Source organism: Xylona heveae (assembly GCF_001619985.1).
Source record: "Xylona heveae TC161 unplaced genomic scaffold L228scaffold_1, whole genome shotgun sequence".
NCBI lineage: Eukaryota > Fungi > Ascomycota > Xylonomycetes > Xylonales > Xylonaceae > Xylona > Xylona heveae.
This window is the reverse complement of record NW_017264193.1, coordinates 2,891,123-2,912,683: the sequence shown is the minus strand read 5'-3', so window position 1 is coordinate 2,912,683 and position 21,561 is coordinate 2,891,123. Positions and strand designations below refer to the sequence as shown.

General features: G+C 49.1%; 7 protein-coding genes across 7 annotated transcripts; 5 read left to right on the top strand and 2 right to left on the bottom strand.

Moving 5' to 3' along the window:
• Nucleotides 1–847: 847 nt before the first annotated feature.
• L228DRAFT_265216 (hypothetical protein) lies at nucleotides 848–1,592 on the top strand (the record flags this gene model as incomplete). Its single annotated transcript, XM_018334668.1, has 3 exons — nucleotides 848–956; nucleotides 1,038–1,120; nucleotides 1,188–1,592. The coding sequence occupies 3 exons, from the start codon at nucleotides 848–850 to the stop codon at nucleotides 1,590–1,592; spliced, it is 597 nt and encodes a 198-aa protein (XP_018192416.1).
• Nucleotides 1,593–3,709: 2,117 nt separating this feature from the next.
• Nucleotides 3,710–7,626, top strand: L228DRAFT_265215 (hypothetical protein; the record flags this gene model as incomplete). The annotated part of the gene is made up of 5 exons (XM_018334667.1): nucleotides 3,710–5,711; nucleotides 5,762–6,305; nucleotides 6,357–6,963; nucleotides 7,028–7,109; nucleotides 7,166–7,626. The coding sequence occupies 5 exons, from the start codon at nucleotides 3,710–3,712 to the stop codon at nucleotides 7,624–7,626; spliced, it is 3,696 nt and encodes a 1,231-aa protein (XP_018192415.1).
• A 709-nt stretch (nucleotides 7,627–8,335) lies between these two features.
• Nucleotides 8,336–10,333, top strand: L228DRAFT_243385 (DNA-directed RNA polymerase II). Its single transcript, XM_018331679.1, has 4 exons — nucleotides 8,336–8,398; nucleotides 8,481–8,536; nucleotides 9,231–9,289; nucleotides 9,561–10,333. The coding sequence occupies exons 2-4, from the start codon at nucleotides 8,520–8,522 to the stop codon at nucleotides 9,851–9,853; spliced, it is 369 nt and encodes a 122-aa protein (XP_018192414.1). The 5' UTR covers nucleotides 8,336–8,398; nucleotides 8,481–8,519; the 3' UTR covers nucleotides 9,854–10,333.
• Nucleotides 10,334–10,457: 124 nt separating this feature from the next.
• L228DRAFT_243383 (hypothetical protein) lies at nucleotides 10,458–15,448 on the bottom strand. Its single transcript, XM_018331678.1, has 5 exons — nucleotides 14,732–15,448; nucleotides 14,610–14,673; nucleotides 12,548–14,560; nucleotides 11,913–12,488; nucleotides 10,458–11,856 (listed from the first exon to the last, which is right to left on the bottom strand). The coding sequence occupies exons 1-5, from the start codon at nucleotides 15,321–15,323 to the stop codon at nucleotides 10,698–10,700; spliced, it is 4,404 nt and encodes a 1,467-aa protein (XP_018192413.1). The 5' UTR covers nucleotides 15,324–15,448; the 3' UTR covers nucleotides 10,458–10,697.
• A 254-nt stretch (nucleotides 15,449–15,702) lies between these two features.
• On the top strand, nucleotides 15,703–17,721 carry L228DRAFT_254989 (kinase domain protein). Its single transcript, XM_018333863.1, has 5 exons — nucleotides 15,703–16,200; nucleotides 16,254–16,600; nucleotides 16,668–16,981; nucleotides 17,036–17,201; nucleotides 17,280–17,721. The coding sequence occupies exons 1-5, from the start codon at nucleotides 15,911–15,913 to the stop codon at nucleotides 17,459–17,461; spliced, it is 1,299 nt and encodes a 432-aa protein (XP_018192412.1). The 5' UTR covers nucleotides 15,703–15,910; the 3' UTR covers nucleotides 17,462–17,721.
• A 164-nt stretch (nucleotides 17,722–17,885) lies between these two features.
• L228DRAFT_243382 (LSM-domain-containing protein) lies at nucleotides 17,886–18,789 on the bottom strand. The gene is made up of 6 exons (XM_018331677.1): nucleotides 18,706–18,789; nucleotides 18,591–18,647; nucleotides 18,489–18,527; nucleotides 18,392–18,419; nucleotides 18,274–18,337; nucleotides 17,886–18,222 (listed from the first exon to the last, which is right to left on the bottom strand). Exons 1-6 carry the CDS (start codon nucleotides 18,728–18,730, stop codon nucleotides 18,181–18,183), a joined length of 255 nt encoding a protein of 84 aa, XP_018192411.1. The 5' UTR covers nucleotides 18,731–18,789; the 3' UTR covers nucleotides 17,886–18,180.
• Nucleotides 18,790–18,902: 113 nt separating this feature from the next.
• L228DRAFT_280005 (hypothetical protein) lies at nucleotides 18,903–21,471 on the top strand. Its single transcript, XM_018335750.1, has 5 exons — nucleotides 18,903–19,119; nucleotides 19,172–19,205; nucleotides 19,263–19,342; nucleotides 19,403–20,236; nucleotides 20,287–21,471. Exons 1-5 carry the CDS (start codon nucleotides 19,040–19,042, stop codon nucleotides 21,356–21,358), a joined length of 2,100 nt encoding a protein of 699 aa, XP_018192410.1. The 5' UTR covers nucleotides 18,903–19,039; the 3' UTR covers nucleotides 21,359–21,471.
• Nucleotides 21,472–21,561: the final 90 nt, after the last annotated feature.

Here is a 21,561-nt window from a genome sequence, read left to right as displayed (position 1 = left end):
CACCAGCCCCGATCTTGTGGGTGGTTCCATCCCGCGACTTGAACTCAACCTTTCTTCCTCGTAACTAATGGTACCTTTTTCTATGAAGGAGGGCTCTATTCTTGGAACTGTTAAGAATCTCGCACATTGATGTTGTCTTTGGGCCAGTCTTTTACGGAGAGGAGGGTTTTAGGAGTTGGACATGGAGGAAGCCTTTTCCATTGAGCGGGGCATGACGAAATGAGGAATGGAGCAGTATTAGACAGGGGGGAAAGGGTTTGAGTCTGGTAATATTTGAACCACCCATGCTAGCCCAATTTGTTCCATACCGCATCTTTGCTGGGCCCGTCGAGCTAAACTGTAGAATTGGCACTGGGCCCGCTGCGCTGTCAGAGGAGCTATCATTCACATCCTGGCCGAGTGAGCCGAACTAGACAGGAAGCACATGGAACCACCGAGGCGCGCCCAGGCAAAGTGTAATGACAGTATCATAATAATAATGTGTGCAGATTTCGGCGCCGTTTGTTCCTGAGAGGATGGCTGGCTGGCCCACCCTCCGAATTTTGTTTGCACCCCTCGGCTCAGGCTAACAGGAACCTCTAGCTTGATAGAATATACCTTAGCGGAGACACAAATAATAATCGTCCCCCCTCAGAAACATTCCCCATCCCAACCTTCTTCCCTCATCCTTTCGCTCTCATCGGCCTCAGATTCACTCGTCTGAAATTTCATTTTCTCTCTCGCGTTTAATACCAATCTTCTTCTTCTCTTCTCTCGGCTTCTTTCGTCGCGCGCGCAGCAGAAACATTTCTACCAGAGACCCCAAAACAAATAAACAGGAGCTATCCAAATCAGCACAAACGTCACGATGCGCTCCTTCTCCGCTTTATTCGTTGCATCCGCTGCCTTTGCAGGCTTCGCGTCGGCCCTGGGCAATCAGACTATTGATCCCAACTCTGTAGACTTGTCCACCAGAAGTAAGTGAAGATCTTCTACTGATAATTGTCAAAAATAGCTATTTTTCGACCACTTAGCTAACGCCCTTCTTTCACGCTTAGATTCATGGTGCTTGTCTGAGAATAACAACTGCCCACTCCTCTGCGGTGGTAGCGGTGATGTTCAGACGTTATCTTGCGATGGTGTAAGTCTCTTTTTCGCAACCTCAAATAATTCATACAGTTTGATTGACTTGGTCATTCCTATTCTAGAATACTTTGCAGTATCAGTGTGTCTGCACCAACGGTTCCTCGCCTGACGTAGCTGCCTACACGGGCACTCTTCCCTTCTTCATCTGTCAAGAATATGTCAGCCAGTGCATCACCAACCATCCCAACGACCTTGACGGTCAAACTGCTTGCCGAAAAGACAATCCTTGCGGTACTCTGGACCCAACCAAGGTACAGGCTGCGAGCCCCTCGAGCTCAAGCTCGAGCTCGGTCTCAGCCTCTGCAACCAGCGCCTCTTCTACTAGCTCTACGCCGAGTGCCACCAGCGCAACAGCTACCCCCTCGGCTACCCAGAAGGCCCACAACGCCGCCGCCGGTCTGAATGTGAACTACGCAACAGCCATTTTCGGTGCTGCATTGCTCGCCGCTTGTGGCGCTTTTCTCTAATTCAGTCGCGCGCTCTCCGGTGTTCGGGTGGCGTAGGCACGCTTTATTTCTTTCACCGGCCGCGCAATGATTCTAGCAGCAACACCATGCTGCTAGGTATTTCCGACGCAGTGAACGCGTTTCTCTTTCTTGCGTTTAAGCCATTTTCGTTACGTTTGCCTCTTGAAATTTTTCTGCTTCTCTGTTGAAACGCATGCCTACCTGCAAGTTGATGTGTTATTATTCCCCCTAATGTCCTGCCTATTGTTTTCCTGGGCTGGCTTTTTCTTGCAAGGACGGATTCGGATAGGATGGATTAGGACTCACTTTAATAAATATTTAATCAATTCGATTCAGCATCAAGGCTGCTTCAACAGCAAGATCTTCAAGTTTCATACGTGTATTTAGGGTATCAATTTGTTTTCGAGCCTCTGGCCCGGCACAGGCTGACATCACAACATTACAAGCATCACCGTTGGTGTATTGCAGCACCACCAATAGGACCGGAGTTGTGTCATTGAGTAGAAAAGTGCAATTAAGCATTTAAAGTGCGATGATCTCTCGGATAGTAAATAGAGTTAGCCAATTCTTGAAGAAGAAATGATCAGCAATGAGAGATTCGGGAGTTGAGCACAGGACTGTACTCTACGGTGTTATGCTGCATTCTACAGTATGGCACGAGTGCGACAGTTCTCCCTCGCTTCTGTCTACCTTTTGACGATTTCCACTCGTAAATAAATGACCGTCTTGAGATTAGGTCGACTGTTTTATTTTTGGCCAGCCAGTAAGCCAGATCACAAAATCCCACCGACGCAATGTCAGTGGGAAAATCTTACGAGATGTGGCGTTGAGTTAGTGCTGTAAACTACTGTCCCTGTGTGGCTGAATCTTGCGCCACTGTCAGTTGAAAGGAGGGCGTTTTCTACCTTAGTTGAAGCGATTCGGGGAAGGTCTCTCTTCCTCCAATCCTCCCCTCGTCCCGACCCCACAGGCCCGGGCCGAGGCGAGTCCCCAAGTCACTTCTCCATGTTCTTGAAACAAATGAGTTTTCGAAAGGTCGCAATTGCAACCAAGGACTATCTGCAAAGTACCTCTTCGATTTTAAATTTCTCTAAGCATGTTTTCCTTGAAATAGGCGGATGGCGCGAGTGACTGTTAGAACCTTGGTCAGCCGTCCAACCCTGCGCGACATGTGATTTTGAACCCCGCAAACATGGGACCTGGCGGCAGAGTGTACCGGTTGGATTGAATCATTGTTGCAACCTAGCATCCATAGTATCGATGAGGACACGGGAATCTGGAGCCCCAGTAATGACGGAAAAGTCAATATAGCGACTTTTTTGAAGAGACGATGTATGACTCGGTGGCCTCAGTTTCAGGATGAGCAACAGTTTCCGGCGCTTAGATAGCTGAGCCTGTAACTCCACAAGCCAATCAAGGTGCGATGTACAGGGTTCAGCTCCTCTCATTGCTGCGTCGCCCCACGTCAACCCTTCCCTGCCAGACTGATCGGCGGCCCTCTGGCCGAGAAATGCGGCGGTAATGGGCCAGCAGCCACAGTCTACTGTTCCTCTCTCCTATAGCTATTCACCTCCTTCACACCTCGTCGCCGTGATGATTTCCTGTTCTTTGCCCAGTCACGCTCAGAGCTGAGCGTAACGGCTTCTAATCTTGACGGCCAAGGCACTGTTTCATTTTCTACTGCTCTCTACAGCACCTTGCAGCGCGGGGTTGTACAGTCAGATCTTGGACTTCGTCAGTCTATCAAAAATATTCGAGTGGAGGCAAACCAAACATACAGTGATCTGCGGCCTTATATCTTTGTCATAGGTACAGTTTCGTACATGAACCTGAAAGCTGCACCAGGGGTCTGATGCCTTATTCGGCTGCCGGTGCCCTATAGAAGAGAAGCATGGAACCACCCGCTGGACTGTGGCTAGTGCTGCATTCATTGGCTCTTCTCCGTATATACATTTAAACGTGCATTGGCTGACGTGGGCTCGTTCAAGGACTCCGCTTCGGCTCCTGACCACTGACCCGTTTCGAGGCCCAGCAACCGGCGACCCCGAAAGTTTACATCAGAAGGACTTTGCTACTTGTACACTGTCGAGACAACATCGTTCACATTCTCTCTCACAATGGCTACCGCGAGTCGATCCGGGCGGGCTGATGATGAGCTCTTCCTCCGCGGCGCAGGAAACGAACCTCAGACGCCAACAGTCGAGCCGCTGCGCATCAATAAAAGAGATTCTGCGTCTGCCTCGCCCCCTTTGAGAACAGGCTCAGCTGGAACCCAGCAGAGCAGCCAAGCACCAGCAACCAAGATACAGCAACCGCTTCCTTACCCCTCCGGTCCCTCTACATCTACTATAGCACCAACAACACAACTTCCTTACCCAGATGATAGATTTCCCAGGGTCAACGATCGAACACATCAAGCTCCTTACCCAGAAGATGGCTCACCTAGGATTCCTGACGCAGGTCGTTCCTCCCCAGCCTATGTTTCTTCCAACTCTTCGCCAAGGTCTGGCACCAGTGAACACGGTCGATTTGGAGTCTACTCTCCTGCCAGGGACGGACAACCTCCTTTAAGCTTGGGTGAACGGAGAGGAAACGTGCCGAAACCTCTTCCGGAATCACCGGGGCCCGATCTTCCGGATAAAGAAGGCTTATTTCAGAAATTGCCACAGCGCCAGAATCCTCCTTCAACACCTGGTCTCCGGCAGGCTCCGGAACGGCCAGCAAATGCAGCTCAGGATGAACCCTATGCGGATTATCGACAACAGTATAGGGCTCCAACGGGGCGCCCGGCAGCTGGATCTGCCGACGGCGTCGCTGATGCTTATGCAATGCCCACTCCAGGAACAGTTCATCGTTTACCTTCTACAGCATCTATTTCAACAACGCGTGCTCAGCGCGGTTCTCCTCCGCCACCAGAGACACCAGCAGTAGGCCCAGGAGAACCCGTTGGAGGTGGTATAGAAGCTCGGTATGCGGCTTCAGGCATAGCGGGTACCGCTACACTAAATAGCTTGCAAGCGCAGAATGCAGCAGCCGCTCAGCGTGCGCAACAGTATACAGCGAGAACCCCACGGTATACGCCTGCGCCGGAGAGACAAGAGCCGCCCCGCCGGCCATGGACACCCACAGAGCTGCCAGGCACTGCGCCTCATGGTCCACCTACAGTCTACCAAGGACCGACAGAAGTTACACAATCAGTCACACCAGAGCCAGCTCCTGCGCCCCGCGTTGACTCCCCTGCTTCCTCGGCTCATTCCCGCGCATCGCAACCTCCTCACCCACTTGAGCAAGACATTCAAAGATTGCAAATGACATCTTCGCCTCCTCCGGCATATACCAGCGTAACGGGCCCTGCAGCCGCCCAAAGATACCCTGCAGAGAAACAAGGGCCTCAAAGCGGCACGGCAGTAAATGCTGGTGGGATCACAGCCGCAACATCCGCTGGTCGACCTCTCAATGGCCATTCCGCTACTCCTTCGTATCAGGATAACCAGATTCAAAACCACCCAGCATTTGCAAATGACCCGAGACAGGCAGTGGCTTCCCCCGGCCCTGGACAAACCACTTTTGCCTCCACACAAAAGCTTGCAAACACATCACCTGGTCCAGGGTTTGGGGCGGGCCCTGCCTCTCCACCACCATTGCCCGAAGGCTGGATTGCACATCTCGATCCTAACTCTGGCCAGTATTATTACATTCATCTTCCCACCCAATCCACCCAATGGGAGTTTCCAAAGGGCCCTACTCCATTGAACTTGAATGAGCCGCTGTCACCTACAATCAGCACATATGGCGGCCATAGTCTAGCCTCACCCATTATGAGTACATTTGGTGGGAAAGCTTTAGCCTCTCCTGGATTCCCATCGTCCGCTGGGTATGCCGAGACTGTGTTTAATCTCGGCAGTCCTCCCGGCGCTGGTTTTACTGGTCCGCCTCCAAGCAGCGGCGTCGATATTTACCGTGTTGCTCCAACCAACGGAGTATACTTTGGTCCGTATCTTCGGTACACGAATATGGATCTAGAGAGAGGCATCTGGCTAGGTTCTATCTTGCTTGTTACGGATGCTCCTCAACCGCCAACCATACATATTCATCAAAGCATTGATCTTTCTCCAAACCGTAAATCTCCATAACTTTTCCTTTCTGAGCTTGTGCTAACCTGAAGGTAGCTCGACAATTAAAGGCAAATCCGATATTTACTCATCAGAGATGGGTCTTTTACCGATATGAAATTGATCTGCGGATGGAGGAAGCAAGCACGAGATGGACCTACGCCATCACCTCGCACCTCGGGTGCACTCGTTATGAATTTCTGATCGCAGGACGGTACGAGACAAATTGGAGGTTCATTGCCCATTCAGGGAATGATTTCTCTTTGAACGTAAACGCAAATGAGCGATCTCGTCTCGGTGGAGTAGGCTATATGTGGAAAGACATTATGCAGAAGCATGTGGAATGCGGAGGATTCCATGTGCAGCTCGGCCTTGGCGATCAAATCTATGCAGACCGGCTCTGGAAAGAGATACCGTTGCTCAAGCAATGGCTTGTAATGAGTGGCAAAGAAAACAGAAAGAATGCTGTATGGACCGCGCAACACGAAGAAGAGGTTTCACATGCCTACTTCCACTACTACACAAGCCACTTTGACCAGCCACATTTGAGAGAAGCTTTTGCTCAAATACCCCATATTCTCCAAATTGATGATCACGATATGTAAGTTCTGCTAGGGGTGTGTTGGTGGATAGCTTTAGCTAACTCATATAGTTTTGATGGGTTTGGCTCATACCCGGAGTACATGCAATTCTCGCAAATGTTTCGAAATATTGGCCGAATAGGCATCGAAATGTATCTGCTTTTCCAGCATCATACGACGCTTGAAATTCTTCGAAACGTCAGTGATGACGTAGACCTATTCACCATCACTGGTACTGGTTGGCATTTCGTAAAGTACCTTGGTCCCGCGTTGGTTGTCGTTGGGCCAGACTGCCGATCAGAACGGAATCCACATCAAGTCATGGCGGGACCGACCTATCAAGGACTCTTCCCAAAGGTGGCACTTTTACCCCCGAGTGTGCAGCACTGCATATGGATGATATCGGTACCGTTGATTTATCCTCGGCTGGAAACTGCTGAGACCATTGCCAACACCGTCGCCACTGGCAAAAAGGCTGTTACCGGAGCTTACAATGTGCTGGGAAAGGTGACCAGCTCTGTCGCGGGCGTTGTTGGTGCAAAGAACGTGGTAGGATCAGGTTTTGAATCAGTCAAGCGAGCAGTTGGCAAGTCTGGGCTTATGGGCGGCATTTTGAGTCCGTTTGGTGAAATTGACATGCTTGATGAACTCCGTGATCAATGGACGCACGAATCAAAGGTATATTGTTTGCGTATACAACTCCATTGTGTTCATCTTAGATAACTGATCATCCCACCTCTAGGACCTCGAACGGACTTACTTTATTCGAACACTGCAGGGCATTGCACACCAAAAGTCTCTCCGAATGACTATTTTCTCAGGAGGTAAACCATAGACCTCCCATTAATCCAAAATAGCTTGTGTATACTAACTTTACTAGATGTCAACTGCTGTGGAGCAGGACTTGTCCATGACCCTACCCGGCCGTCCGATCATAAGACCATGTACCAGATAATTGCGTCCTCTGTCGTAAATGTTCCGCCTCCATCCTACATTCTTAAGCTCCTTCACAACAACAAGCCTCTATATGTCCCTGCCAATGGACATCGCTCGACAAATGCGCCGTCGGACACAAAAGAAGACATGATGGAAATATTTCAGAGTGAACCCAATGGCACTCCACGTGAGCAGAAAAAACTCATGGGCCGAAGAAATTATGCGGTTTGCGTTGCATACGATCCAGAGGTCATTACTGGCACGTTTGGTCAGGCCACTCCTAGTCATGGCGGTGGAAGATTAAGCCTCGCGGTGGATTTCATGGTCCAAGCTGATGGAGGGTATGCTGCGCCGGTGGTCAAATACGGACCGGTCATTATCCCAAGTCTGGAATACGGTAGGTGATCCATAGAGGATTGTCTGTCATTGTTTATTCTTTTTTCTCCTTCCTTCGAATGATTCCCGTCTTACCATGAGCGTTGCGTTCCATTTTCTTTTATGATAGCATAGCCCTGCATATTATTCCCAAGCAATCCAAACTTATCATTTTAGCACAAGTTTATGCGCGGAAGCTGTGTCGCACTTTCCCCATCTATTGTGAAAGTATATATTTACCCTACAAGCGTCCAATCTATGAATTAGAATCTTTATGCTCGGTCTCTAGTTCAAATCTATGACTACCACCTCGTCAGGTCGACATTCTCGGATGACGTCTATGGCTTTAGATATCGATCTAATTTATATCCATATCTGAGTCTGTCCGCTTGTAGCTTCTCGCACAGTGTTGGGCCATTGAATTAGATATCCCATTGTGCATGGAGCATATAGACATACAGCTGTGGAAGTGTGGGTGCTTTCAGGGTCCATGAGGTATCAACTCTAGTGATCCAGTCCAGGACAGTTGGCGAGGGAGAGTAGAAAGTCGGAGGTTCGGAGACATGACACTACGGCAATCGAGATAGGCCAATGGTGCCATCAAGCTTGTGAATGGACGGAAGATCACAATCATCCCAAAGATTGATTTACAATACAATTCAATATCATCTGTCCTCGTTATTGCTTATTCCGACTTTTATATATTCGCTATCTTGTGTCTTTTCATTACTAGTGTTTTCTTGCAAACTAGCATCTACTTGCACGTTTCGCATACTCCGGCAGAACAATTGGGTATTATCAGGTGTGTGGAAGACGAATGCCCAAATCTCACAACCCTTTATTTTATATGATAAACCAGGCGCAGCCAACTGACACGCTTGAAGAAAGCCTTTAAAATCTCTTAAATCTAGCACTTTTACAATATGAACGCACCGGATAGGTCAGTATCTCAACCTAAGTCCCTTCCCCGTACCAATCCTACAAAATCGTATACCTCCTGCGCGCTGGTTCCTCTCTCTCCTCTCGAACTCCAAAGATTTTCGAAACCCGCCTGTCGTCTATCGTCGTTCGCTGGCCGTGAGTGGCTGTCTCCAAATATCGAAGTTGAAGTGAAGAGGCAACGGCCGGAAGGCGAGTCAGCCTGTCCTAAACTGGAAGGCACGGCACGTCGTCCTGAAAGCGGGTTGACTGCCTTGGCCAAGTATATCTCGATGGGGGGCATCACACCTCACCGATGAACGATGGGGAGGTGAATTTAGATGCCTCTATATATTTGGCCTTCACTCTCTTTCCCTATATCTTCGTCTGCCTCCTCTTCTTTTCTTCTACACAAACACTCTTTCAATAAACCTTCTGCCTCCGCTACGAGGGATCGAAGCCCTGTAGTATCTTTTTCTAGATATCGGAAGCAAGGATACGATACCATCTATACTCTTTACAAGAACGGGACAACGGACAACGGCCATGCCGAGCCAGGATTTCTTTGACGAGTACCGCCCGGACCCTCCGTCGAGGAGAACGCCTGATCTCAGATACGATCCCAGGATACACGATACCATTTCCGACAGGATTCGGCGAGAGAACCAGTGGCGCGATGAGCAGAACCAGGCTGAAGGTACTAACGTGCCGGACAGATTCGAGCTGTTTTTGCTTGGAGAGGGCGAACGTAAAGTCGAGGCCAAGACTGATACTCGTATGTCTCACTTCATTCCCCTGCTCGTCTCTCTTACCTTTCACATCACCTTTCTCTCTCTCTCACTTTTACCCTCGACCCTCGCCTCAACATTCTACACAGCATACTCTTTACCCTTTACCCCTTTGTCTTGGGCACGCCTGAGCTTCGCTTTTGTCAAGCACCAACGCTGTCTCATATCACATTTTTATCTTTCACTGCTCCACCAGTGGTTTTGCTAGTTACCAGCACAGGACACGCTGCTCAAGTAGTTAATACTAACGCCCATCAGGCATTCCCAACTCCACCATCTTCACCTTCAACAAGGAAGACCACACGCTAGGCAATCTCCTGCGTGCCCGTCTCTTGCAGAGCCCCCATGTGCGCTTCGCCGCCTACAAGGCCCCCCATCCTCTGATCGCTCAATTTGAGCTCCGCGTCCAGACCGACGGCGAAGTCACTCCCAAGGATGCTCTTGTCCAGGCCTGCCGCGACATTGTTCAGGACTTGGCTACGCTGAGTCGAGAATTTACCAAGGAATGGGAACTTCGCAAGATGGTTAGCGAAGGTCAGCAGCGGGAGTAAACAAATGTCTTTATGCTTTTATCTTTCTCTTTTATCCTCCTATTTTCTCGCAGACGAGATTGATTGCGACTGCAACCCAACCCATCCGGTTTCTTTTTAAAGATTTCGTTCTCTGATGAAGGGAGCTTTTTATTACTCGGCGAATGATCGATATCCCAACTATCCGATTTGGGACATTCACAAACCCTGAGAGGGCTGCCTTCGCGGGAGGAAGAAAAAAGTGTTACTTTGGGCGCAAAACACGGTGTCTTTAGGGCGTATTTTACTTGGGTTTTCGGGGACTTGTTTCTTTTATTCAGAGCCTATTTAAAGAATTCATAATGGGCCACGTACGAGGATTGACACTGCATTACGACTGTGTCTTGGGGATCATGTACTCTGACGCAAATGCAATCCCCAGGCCAGGGTTCTCTCTCCGCATATGGGACTTTTCTAGAAGAATTTTTCTGCTTATCACGAGTGAGGCATTTGAATATATTTTTGACTCAAAATAGATCCAAATTTAAATTCACAGAAACGGTTTCGCATATTATCTGTTGCAAGGCCCTTGAGAGTCAAAAACGTATGTAATCAAAAGAGAAAATAAAGTATTATTATTCAAATTGGTCTACTATTTTTACTTGTGCAAGAAATGCATTACAAATTCCATGGTGGAGGAAATGGAAAAGTGAGAATTGAAACAAGTCAAACTAGATCAGCGTTAATGGCTCACAGAAGAGCTGAAGAGCCGAAGAGAAGAGCTCAGCGAAATACATATAGGGATATATATATGACTAGCGACTGAGCACGTCGACCAAGCTCACTAGGTCGCTGAAATAAGAAAAAAAAATTATTTCAAAATGGCCTACAAGACTCTTCCGGCCAAGGTACTGGAGCTTCTGTCCTTGGTTTCTACTTTGCGGAGACCCCTACCGGCCTGGATCTGGCCGAGTAAAGCGGATCTGCCAGAATCCGCAGCAGAGGGGAGCGAAGGCGGGGGCGGGGGCGGAGCAGGGGGTCCTCCTGCAGGAGCACCGCCAGCACCACCCATTGGAGGCGGTGGCGGGGGAGCTGGAGGCGGAGGAGCGCTTCCAGCCGGGATGGGAGGAGCAGGCGGAGGGGGTGCCAAAGCAGGAGCTGCACTCGTTGGCGTGGAGCTCTTGCTGTTGTCCATTGCGGAGAGGGGTCGAGGCGGGCCCATGGTGCCGAAGAGAATGGAAGCGAGTTGCTTTGCGTTTCCACCGGCAGGACGGTCGTCATCGTCGTCAGACGAGTCGTCATCTTCAGAATCGACGACGGACCATTCGTCTTCTTCGGGCCGAACGCGGGATGGACGGGGACCGGGTGCGGCGGGCAGCTCAGGAGGCGAAGTCACAGCCTTGTTGGTGTTTTCTTGGGTTAGACGATGGAAGGGGTTGGTTCCGGTGGTGGTGGCTGTGCTGGATGCGGAAGCTGGCTCGTTGGATTGAGCGAGCTTCTTCAAGAATGGATTCTTGGTCTCCACGTCGGCGACTGGCGCGGTAGGCGCAGGGGGGCTGCTAACAGGCGGGTTGCTGGCCGATGGGCTGGTAATTGGAGGGCTTGTGGGTGGTGCCTGTTGAAGGGAAGGTAAAGGTGGTGCGGGAGGGGCAGGTGCAGGAGGAGGTGGCGGGGCTGCAGCTGCTGGGACATTTGGCGGAGAAGCGATGTCCCTTGATATCTCCATGCTACTGATAGGGGTGATATCCTGGGGAGTGGTGATGTCTTGTGGACCTTCGTCATCGGAGGAAGAAGACTCGTCGCCCATCTGCTCAAGCTGGAGTTGAAGCTGTCGTTCTCTCTCCCTAGCAGCTTCAAGTTCGGCACGCTGCGCAGCGAGTCGAGCTTCTTTCTCCTTGGCCTCGCGTTGAGCAGCTTGCTTCCGTCTCTTTTCCTCATCTTTCTTAACCTTGCCCATCTTGACCTGTTCTTCCAGAGCCTTGAGACGTGCCTGTGCCGCCTCTCGCTCTTTGGCAAGGCTTTCTTCTTGCTTTCGCGTTTCGTCCCTAATGTCATTAGCAAATCCATCTACTTTGCATTTTGCATGGAACAACCGGCTTACTCTAGTTCGCGTCGCTCATTTTCCTGAGCTTCTTGTTGTTCCTTGAGCTCACGCTCTTTGGCTTCCTGTTCCACCTTTCTCGCTTCTTCCTCCCGTTTCCGGGCTTCATCTTGAGCAGATGTATCGACCCTTGTCTTGCGAGACGGAGGTGGAGGCGGTTTCTTGCCAGAGGTTTTGCTGGACTCTGGGGGGATGCCATGGTCATCGGCCAGTCTGCGTTGCATTTCCTTTTCGCGTCGAGCATCCTCTTCCTCGGCCTGCCTCAGCCTCTTCTCACGCTCTTTCCTCTCCCTCTCCTCTCTCTGCTGCGTAGACTCCCCAAGGTTCGTTGGCGGACGGAGGCCTAGCGCTGCGACGCGCTCAGCCAAGCGTTGCTCTGCCTGCTGTTTGATAAATGCCGCTCTATCATCGGCAGTCTTATAAGAGGAATAGGAGGGCGACCTAGAAGCACTAGAAGGTGAAGGCGACGCAACATCGTTGCTTCGTGCTGCTGGCTCAAGACGCGAAGAAGACCGAGAACGATCCTCCTCATACTTAGGAGGTTTACGTTCCGGCTCACGCGAGCCGTAATTGTCACTGATACGATCCGAACGTCAGCTCTTGAATGCAATAGCGTGCAATGGAAGAAAACCTACTCTTCGCGCCGGATTCGGGAACTACGGCTGCTTCGCTGCAAATCAAAGATAAAGTCTTTCACTTCGTCCTCAACTCCTAGACCATCCTCCCAACGTCTCCGTTCATGTTGACTAGTAGAGTCGTCATCGCCTTCCTTCAGGCTGTCAAGGATACCTTTACCAAAGTCGTGAACTCCATCCTCTACATCTTTGATCATACGCTCGTTATTCTCACGCTCTGCTCGAATGCGAGAATTCTCTTCTTCAAGACGCTTAGTCGCTGCCAAAGGATCGTCGTCCGTCGCAGCGCTAGGGCGGCCAGTCAAAAGAGCCGAGCGCTGCTGAATCATGGCCTTTGAACGAGCTCGAATCCGATCAGCTTCAGTAACGGATCCACCAGGCCCAGTTCCAACTATAAGTGAAGCACTTCCCGGGTGTGCCTTGGCATCCTTGAGCCTGAACAGTTCTTCTTTGGCTTCCGCGATAGTTCGCTCGGCGCGCCTCACTTGAGAAGCTAACTCGGGAAGGCGATCGGTTAAAGTTTGAAGTTGTCTTCGAAGTGCTCTTTTCTCCGCACCAGAATCTAGACTTCTAAGTGAAGCATCCGGGTGGCTGTCAATGTCTTCTTGCACTTCCCGGATACGGCGGTAGAGGTCTTCAGCATCTCGTCGGTCCCTTCGATCAAGTGCATCGTCCTCTTCCGCGAGATTCTCGTCTTTAAAGTCAATAGCATCAAGCAACACTTGCTTTTCACGGACCTTCTTTCGCAGTTGATCGATGGACAGTTCTTCATCGGATCGCTCGGATGGCGGCGTGGACACGGCCGGAGAAGGAGACCGGCCACCTCCAATACGGCGGCGGGCGCTTGATCTGTATCCAACATCGTCGTCGTTATTTTTGAAGACTGTGGCATCCTTTCGTCCAAACGTGCCTGGGCTCGACCCTCCTCTGAAGGAGTGATCCTTTAGATAACTCACACCGGTCTGCTGGGGCTTCAAAAATGCACCCGAGGATTTACGACTTTCAGCATCCTGCGAGAGTAATGACTTGATAGTGCCAATGGAGTCAGAGAAATTTCTTGTAGAGGGAGGAACAAGCTCAGGCGGAAGTCGATTGGGCACAGGATAGCCATTCAGCTTGCGGTAAATGAGATGCATGGCAACGGCGAACTCATCCATATCAAGCCGACCTTTGTTATTCGGATCTGCCAATGTCCAAATCCTTTCGAGGTCAGGCTTTTCAAGACCACTCTGACCAAAGATTTCGATAGCAACATCACCACCTATGAAGCCTTTATTGAAGCCATCCCAAGCTTTAAAGAGTTGATCGTATATCTTCTTCTCATCTTTGGTAACAGCCCAAGGAACGGTCGCATTGCCGGATAAGCCGGCAGTGGTGTAGCTGCCGCCTTCACGACCTGCCTGAGGCATCATACGCTGCTGCAGGGCGGAAATATTGGGAAGACCTGTAGATGGCGCATTGACAAGCCCCCACTGGCCCGGAACACCCGTGGGCTGGGCGTTTAGTGGAGCAAGGCCTGTTTGGTTTGGAGACAGGTTCGAACCCAATCCGGTTGGCATAGGAGGCATAGGCGGTCTAGGGCCACTAAAACCCGTTGCTTGCGGGTTAACAAAACCAGTTTGCTGAGGTTGGAGTCCGGAAGATTGTTGCTGGAACTGGGGCTGGAACCCGGTCGGCTGAGGTTGGAACCCGGTGGGTTGAGCCGAGAGCTGTGTGAGAAGCTGAGCATTGGAAGGCTGTTGAGGTTGCGGCTGTTGTGGTGCTGACGGGAACGACGTGTTCTGACTGAGGGGAGTGTCGAAGTCGGGCGCGTTGCTCCTCGAAGGCACGGGCGGGCTCTCATCTGGAATACCGAATGAAATTATATCGACCATGCTCGATACTTCGTTTGAAATTCGCTCTGGCAAGGCCGACGGAAGGCTCTTTCCAACAATTTTCAGGTTGCAAAGGTACATTGCGAGTGCGAATTCTGGAAACAACAGTTGCCCCGATTTTGTCGTGTCCGATAAAGTCCTGAATGAATTAGCAACCTTGAGCAATTGAATCAGACAGTAGTGTTTACCATATCTGAGCAAGTGTATCTCCCGAAAGCTTTGAGCGAAGTAGTAGATCCTTTGCCTTGTCTCCTAAACCACTGTTAGTACCTCTGAAGTCGATTGCAAGCGTCGCGTGATGTGGATGTACCTGGTAGGGCCTGGCCGTTGCCTACAGCAGACTTAAAAAGTTGCTCAAATTTGGCTTGATCTTGGGCAGTGAGAAAAGAGAGTCTGATCTTGGGAATCTTCGTCGTTCCAGTGCTTGTAGTTGGGGCCGGAGGTTGAGGATTCACGGATCTGAACGAGTCGGCTATCTGAGATGACGTCTGACCCGTCGGTTGGACAGATATTTGGGGTGTTGCGGGGTTTTGGCTGGCTTGAAATTGGGGTTGAGGGGGCGGACTCTGCATTGAGAGTTGAGGTTGACTAGGCATGCCAGTGAACATTGGCTGCTGCGCTGTAGCTTGGGCGCCGAAACTCTGCTGGCTTGGAGGGTTCAGCCCAGTGAATTGGGGTTGTAATTGTTGCGATTGGAAGCCGCCCGGTTGCCCAGCTCCTGGAAAACTGGTAAATTGAGACTGCAGAGGGCCAGCACCGAAGCCGGTGGGTTGCGATCCAAATCCGCCAGGTTGTTGCTGTCCAGGGGCCATGTTGAATTGCGGCTGCTGTTGGCCATATGGCGGTGCACCCGGGCGGCTACTGTTCCCGCCACCCAGGAACGCACTTGAGCCGGAAAACATTTTGTCACTGAAAATTGCAACGCATGAAGGTATAGAGAGAGGAGGGTTGCTGAAGAAGAATAAAGTTTGAGAATAAAGAAGTGGCAGAAACGGGGGTGGAAATGAGGTCGGGAACGTCGGCGTTGGAGCTGGGATGAGGGATGGAGGTCGCTGGTGACGACGAACACGCGGACCGGAGCACTAGTGGCCCAAGCGACAGGGGGAGCTCCTATATACTCTACGCTCTCACCTCAGCTCTCGCAATCTTATTGATCACGGATCACCGCCATCGAAGAGTGGAGCAGTCAGTTATGACTGTGTGGCAACAAACTAATATCTCAGGCAAAGATTACGGCTCGAATATAAGTGCCTGGGAAGTGGACGCTGAAAATGCCCGCCAGAGAGGCTGCTTACAGCGTCATTTCCACGGAGCAATCTAAGGAGCTGGAGTTGCGCTTCGTTTTTGTACAGTATTAGATGATCGGTTTGAGGAAGTTGGTGCTAGAATTGATACCCAGTATACTGAATTCCAAGTTTGCAAATACCAGAGATTGACTCGGCGGAATTTAGAAGGACCACAGCTCACAAGAAGCTTCGTGACCGGTTGAATGAGGAGGAAGCCCCTTAAGAAACTCGCGATAATCATCATGTTTCCATCAAAATCCTTAAAATGGTCTGTCCGCAGATTCTTTCTGTCAAGTCCTTTTCCAGTGCCAATTGTGCCAGTAAACCTTCTTCCGGCAACGGAACCTGTTGAAGAAGAATGTGCACCTCACTATAGTCCCAAACACTTTTATCCGATGCATCTATACGAAGTACTGAACAACAGATACCAAATCGCTGCAAAACTTGGCTGGGGTACCAGTTCCACGGTCTGGTTGGCGCGAGATCTCCACCAGTATGTGTATACTTATCTAACTAAAATGGAAGGCTTGCTCTCTAACGAATTAGATGGCGCTGGCTTCCAGGGCGCTATGTTGCAGTCAAAGTTAATGCAAACAATTACGCAAGCAGAGAAGCCGCCGAAACAGAGTTACGTTTGACAGAGCACATAACGAAAGCAAACCCTCACCACGTCGGCCGCCTTTTTGTCCGCACCTTGCTCGACTCCTTTGACTTGCATGGACCTTGCGGCACCCATGTTTGCATGGTCTTTGATCCTCTGCGTGAGCCTCTTTGGATGTTAAAGCGGCGCTTTCAAGGAAGGGTGCTCCCGGCAGATGTCCTTAGGCCGGTCTCCAAATTGGTAATAGAAGGCCTCAACTATCTTCACTCTCAGTGCCGCATCATCCATACAGGTATCTTCTTTCATGATCTATCTTGCCAATGAGGATTATCCTGATAGCTGACCGACATAATACCAAGATCTAAAGTCCGATAATATCTTGATGGCGCTTCGAGACCGGGCTGTACTAAATGCAGTTGCACAGGATGAGATAGATAGTCCATTGCCTCAGAAAAGACTCGGGGATCGAACAATATACCTCTCGAGGAACGAGTTTGGCTTGCCAATTACCGAAATAGGAAGACCAGTAATTACTGACTTTGGACTTGCCGTGCATGGAGACAATCTTCCTTCTTACTATCATCTTATTCAACCTGATAGCTATCGTGCTCCCGAGGTAATCCTTGCATGTGGTTGGAGTTACAGTGTTGATATATGGAACCTAGGTGTCTTGGTACAATTTATTTCGCCTTTTGTTTTGTGGACAATCAGACTAACATTAATGAAGATTTGGGATATGCTTCAAGGGAGCGGCCCCTTTGATGTAGAAGAATCTAGAATGCGAACGTTCTCCAATGAAAGTCATTTAGCGCACATTATTGCATTACTAGGTCCGCCACCGCTAGACATGCTCAACCAAGGAAAAGAAAGTTTTCACTATTTTGATAACGAAGGTATAAACTCTTCTGTTTTGTCCTTTTTCTTTTTTTTTTTCTTTCTTTTTTTTTAACCTCTGCTAATGATTGAGCCAGGAAACTTCAAGTTTCCCGAGCTTATTCCGAAAAGTCAGGGGCTCGAAAATTTACTTTCTTGCATTGAAGGAGATGAAAGGAAGATGTTTCTTAATTTCATTTCAAGGATGTTACAGTGGCGACCGGCAGACAGGAGCAACGCAGAAGAGTTACTCTCAGATTCCTGGCTCCAAGGAATATAAACACATGTCCAAAACTCCTCTCCATGCTTCAAACGGGGGAGCTGGAGTGTGCATATCAATTCCAGGTCCCCACACTTCACTGCATGTTGCCGATGTCAGGACACCCTGATGTAGAGCGTAAGAAGGAAAGGGCAAAAGTCCCATCTTCGTGAAGCATCTGGCACATGAGGTTTACCTCAGGCTAAGGGCGAGAAGTCAGGGCCAAAGTGTCGGAGCGAGATCTCAGTGGGCAAATTGTCTGTATAAATAGAAAGGGTGACATTATATAGATAGATGGAAGAGTCATTTTATTGATACAGTATGGCTATCATCGCCAGAACAGATTGTGGCATGGAATTTGCCGAACTCCACATAAGACATGTTGGCTATTGATTGAATTAATAGCCTAGGTATATCCTTTGACCAAATAGAATTGAGGTTTTTTCCCGACTTCACGAAAAAATTGTCAACCTCCACCGAGATAACAGTACTTCGTGCATTTAAGCCTCGGTGATGCTTTGCCAGCAGAGAGGAGAAATCCCATTAGGGTAGATTGAGAAGTGAGGTGGATTTATAGATTTATTGCAGAATAAAACTTTCTTTTTTTATTTAAGCAGTGACCAAATGCATGTGACTTTCGTGAGAGCTCATTGGAAAGCATTAAGCTCCAACCTTAAACGCCCAGCAATTCGAATAACAAGACCCATGAGTTACAGCTCTTTGATGTATTAGAGCTAAAATCAGGCTGTAGCAGCCACAGGGCCTTCGCCCCCTGGTACGAGCTAGAAACAAAGTCAGCAACTCGGCTGAAAAGGCACAAGAGTTTAACTCACCATGCAAATGTTGTTGCCGTTTAATAGAATCTTGGGCAATTTGGTCTGTGATCCAGTATAATCACTAGACAGCCATTAGTACAGCACCATCAACCTATCACCGGAGAAAACCGCTTACAATTCGGTCACATCTTCAAGAACCATGTCTGGCGGCGAAGTCAGTATTGCTTCTTATATCACTGGGAGAGCAGTCATCTGGAAAGGCTGAAACTTACTGACGTAGTCATCAAAGCCTAATAGCGTGCCACTAAATTCTACATGAGGACTTCAAGTCAGCTTAACAAGCTCTGCGAGCTCCATGGCAGATTTTGAAGGACCTTTGTCGCCTTTCATGACCACCCATATCCTTGAGCCCACACACTTGTCAATCAATTCTACACCAATGTTAGCAGCTTTCACATTGACATCATAGAACAATGATATTCAATATACCTAGGGGCAAGAGTTGTGATGCCATTTTTAATGGATAATTGTCGGAGATTTATTGAGCTAGAACTCGTGATTGATGCAAATGCGTCGTCGGAGCGAATGGGAGGTCTGAACGCTGGTATCGATAAGCGAACGGGCGTTATATATTAGTATTTACACATAGATTTGGTATTATTACTCTCTTCCACTTGCAGGCTTGCCCGCTGCAAGTCTGCGTGCACGATTGAGTATGTGACCATAAAACAGCTCAACCTCCCCCTCCTTCCTCTCTAGAGTGAGGGAGGTTGTCTGAGATTATGACTGATATTATTTTGAAATTCTCATTGACTCTGTCATCATGGAGCCGATAGCGAATATCACCGTCGATGTTCAGAATCCGATCTCAAGACCTATCAAAAGGCGTAGACGCGCTGTCTTGTAAGCTACCTGCTACAGTTTGCTGACGTCCATACAACTGAACGATTTCAAGGAGCTGCACGAACTGCCACGAACGCAAACAAAAGGTCCTGCTCATTCAATCCTGATCGCCTCATCTAAGGATGCCCTCTGATGGTAAATAGTGTGACCGTGAGCAGCCCTGCTTTCACTGTAGGTCGAGAGGCAAGCAACACGAGTGTTGCTATGAAAGTCCACACACTAGGTATGCGAACTTGAAACCATTAACACCAGCTTGATTTCTAACGGGCAAGCATGATTTTAGGCAGGAGACTCGCGCATCTCAAGTCGGCGAAGTGACGCCACCGCAATCAAGTCCGGAAAATGAAGCCTCAGATGTTGACGAAGCAATATCAGGTCTAGAGCAGCTGCACATATTCGGCTATTCCAAGCTCAGTGATCGAAACTCACTTGCTCTCCTCAACAAAGTGATCGACCCATCATCGACTGCATTGCGGCATTCAAATCAGGTTCCGGTAATTGATAATGGAATTCGAGACAAATACAGAAGCTTGATCCGCTCATTACCAGCTCGACGAGATATTGAGCTTTTGGCGAGTGTCTACTTCGAAGAGATAAGCTGGTACTATGAGTCGGTAGATGCTTCGTTCTTTTCAGATGAGATTGAAGAGTGGTACAAATGCTCCTTTACCGCCTTAAAACATGGCCCAAGCAAACTCTCCGAGTCTATGCGATATTTTCCGGCCTTGTTATTCCAAGTCATCGCTTTGGCTCTCCAATATCTTCCTCCAGGGAAAGAGACCAATTTCGGTCATCTGAAGATTGGTGAAGGTCAGTCATATGACGATCTTGCGGCAGATTATAGCGATTCGGGTGTGGTGGTTTTGGATCTTTTAGGCAAGCCGGAAAACACGGTTGTTGCCGTTCAAGCGCGCTTCTTGCGAGTATCATTCTTAAAGAATGTTGGGCGAGTTGTGGAGTCTTGGCATGTCATGGGAATGGTCGTCAAGGAGGCCTATGAGATTGGATTACATCGTGAGCAGCCCATTACGAAGCAGTCAATGGAAGAAACTGCCGAGGCTCTATGGGAAACCGAACTGAGACGTCGATTGATGATGCACATCTACTTGTGGGATAGGTAAGGCAGATTGCCACAAAGCAGCTTGCTATATGCTAACGCCGTTGAAGTCAAATGGCCGTGGTACTAGGTCGTGCTGTGACCATTAACCTTCGCGACTGCGACTTCAAGGCACCTACTGACACGCCAATCCCGCGGAATCGGAGAGAGACCATTCCGGTTGCGCGCCATCCTCGATCTGCGCCAAATCCCACGACCATTCGTATCCACGAGTACGAAATGCATAAAAGGCTTCCTGAGATCATGTCACTTGAAGCTGAAGGCACGTATCCCAAGAATTACTCAAAAATTTATCGACTGCATCAGCAAGTGCTAGATTACATGAACACGGTGCCAGAAACCCATCGCTTCGAGAACCCAGTCACTGTATGGGATGAACAATACCCATGGCTTCCTCTGCAGAGAGAGCTGTCGTGTTGTTCTTCGTGGTTCTTTTTACTGGCATTGTATCGGCCTTATATCTTCACCCATGCATTCAGTCGAATCGAAGCCTTCAAGGCCTCCATTGCGATTCTGCAGTGTCAAGAGCGTCTATATCACATTGCTTCTATGCAGTTTCGCAAATTATTCAGCTTAGCCTTCTTCACAGTCGACGCGGCGGTTATTTGCGCAGCCGTCATCATCTCTCATCCATACGACACGAAGGACTTCATTCCTCTTGCTGTACAGTGTCTACAGCAGAGCAAAGCCCGCTTAGAAGATATCTCTGATCGAAACACATTGGCCAAAGCCGGAAGCGTCATAATTAATGCTCTTCTTGACAAGGCGAATAAGGTTATTGAGAAGATGTCGCTTGGCACTTCAATTGGAAGTACTTCGCAGACACCTGCCTTAAAACCCACCTCTGTCGCATACAATACTCCGGACTGGAACACTCCTGATTCCCTAATACCTTCTGCCACGCAGCAGGAGAATACTCTCGCTGAACAAGACGGGCTATTCAGCCACTCAGATATCTTTTCATCTGTGGACATGCTTTCAGAACCTCTCGGAGACGTTAACAATGACATTTTCTCACCGGATCTTCTCGCTAATATATACGGACTGGATGGCAACTTTTCTTGGACTACTGGCACTGATGTATCCGACAATTTTTTTTGGAATACATTACAGGCTTCATAAAATTTACTTGAATGTTGTATTCTTTTTTTTAAAATGCGGCGTGGAACTAATGGGTGTTCCGGAGCTCACAATTTGAGATGAACGGTCTTACTTTTTATATCCCTGAGCCGGAGAAAAGCTTAATGATGATTACGATATCTTTATCTATATAGCTATATGATTGCTTTACTTACTGCATTCAATTTCAACAAAGTTTTTATACT

Bases quoted from the DNA above. Each gene is read 5' to 3' on its own strand.
- L228DRAFT_243385 (XM_018331679.1), top strand. The intron at 9,290-9,560 runs GTATGTCTCACT...AACGCCCATCAG, and splicing joins CGAGGCCAAGACTGATACTC to GCATTCCCAACTCCACCATC.
- L228DRAFT_243383 (XM_018331678.1), bottom strand. From the start codon at position 15,323: ATGTTTTCCGGCTCAAGTGCGTTCCTGGGTGGCGGGAACAGTAGCCGC. The intron at 14,561-14,609 runs GTAAACACTACT...TAATTCATTCAG, and splicing joins GATACACTTGCTCAGATATG to GACTTTATCGGACACGACAA. The intron at 12,489-12,547 runs GTAGGTTTTCTT...GGATCGTATCAG, and splicing joins TCCCGAATCCGGCGCGAAGA to TGACAATTACGGCTCGCGTG.
- L228DRAFT_254989 (XM_018333863.1), top strand. From the start codon at position 15,911: ATGAGGAGGAAGCCCCTTAAGAAACTCGCGATAATCATCATGTTTCCA. The intron at 16,601-16,667 runs GTATCTTCTTTC...CATAATACCAAG, and splicing joins GTGCCGCATCATCCATACAG to ATCTAAAGTCCGATAATATC. The intron at 17,202-17,279 runs GTATAAACTCTT...TGATTGAGCCAG, and splicing joins TCACTATTTTGATAACGAAG to GAAACTTCAAGTTTCCCGAG.
- L228DRAFT_243382 (XM_018331677.1), bottom strand. From the start codon at position 18,730: ATGGCATCACAACTCTTGCCCCTAG. The intron at 18,338-18,391 runs GTAAGCGGTTTT...ATGGCTGTCTAG, and splicing joins CTTGAAGATGTGACCGAATT to TGATTATACTGGATCACAGA. The intron at 18,223-18,273 runs GTGAGTTAAACT...CTTTGTTTCTAG, and splicing joins ACGGCAACAACATTTGCATG to CTCGTACCAGGGGGCGAAGG.
- L228DRAFT_280005 (XM_018335750.1), top strand. From the start codon at position 19,040: ATGGAGCCGATAGCGAATATCACCGTCGATGTTCAGAATCCGATCTCA. The intron at 19,206-19,262 runs GTCCTGCTCATT...GATGGTAAATAG, and splicing joins GCCACGAACGCAAACAAAAG to TGTGACCGTGAGCAGCCCTG. The intron at 20,237-20,286 runs GTAAGGCAGATT...ACGCCGTTGAAG, and splicing joins CACATCTACTTGTGGGATAG to TCAAATGGCCGTGGTACTAG.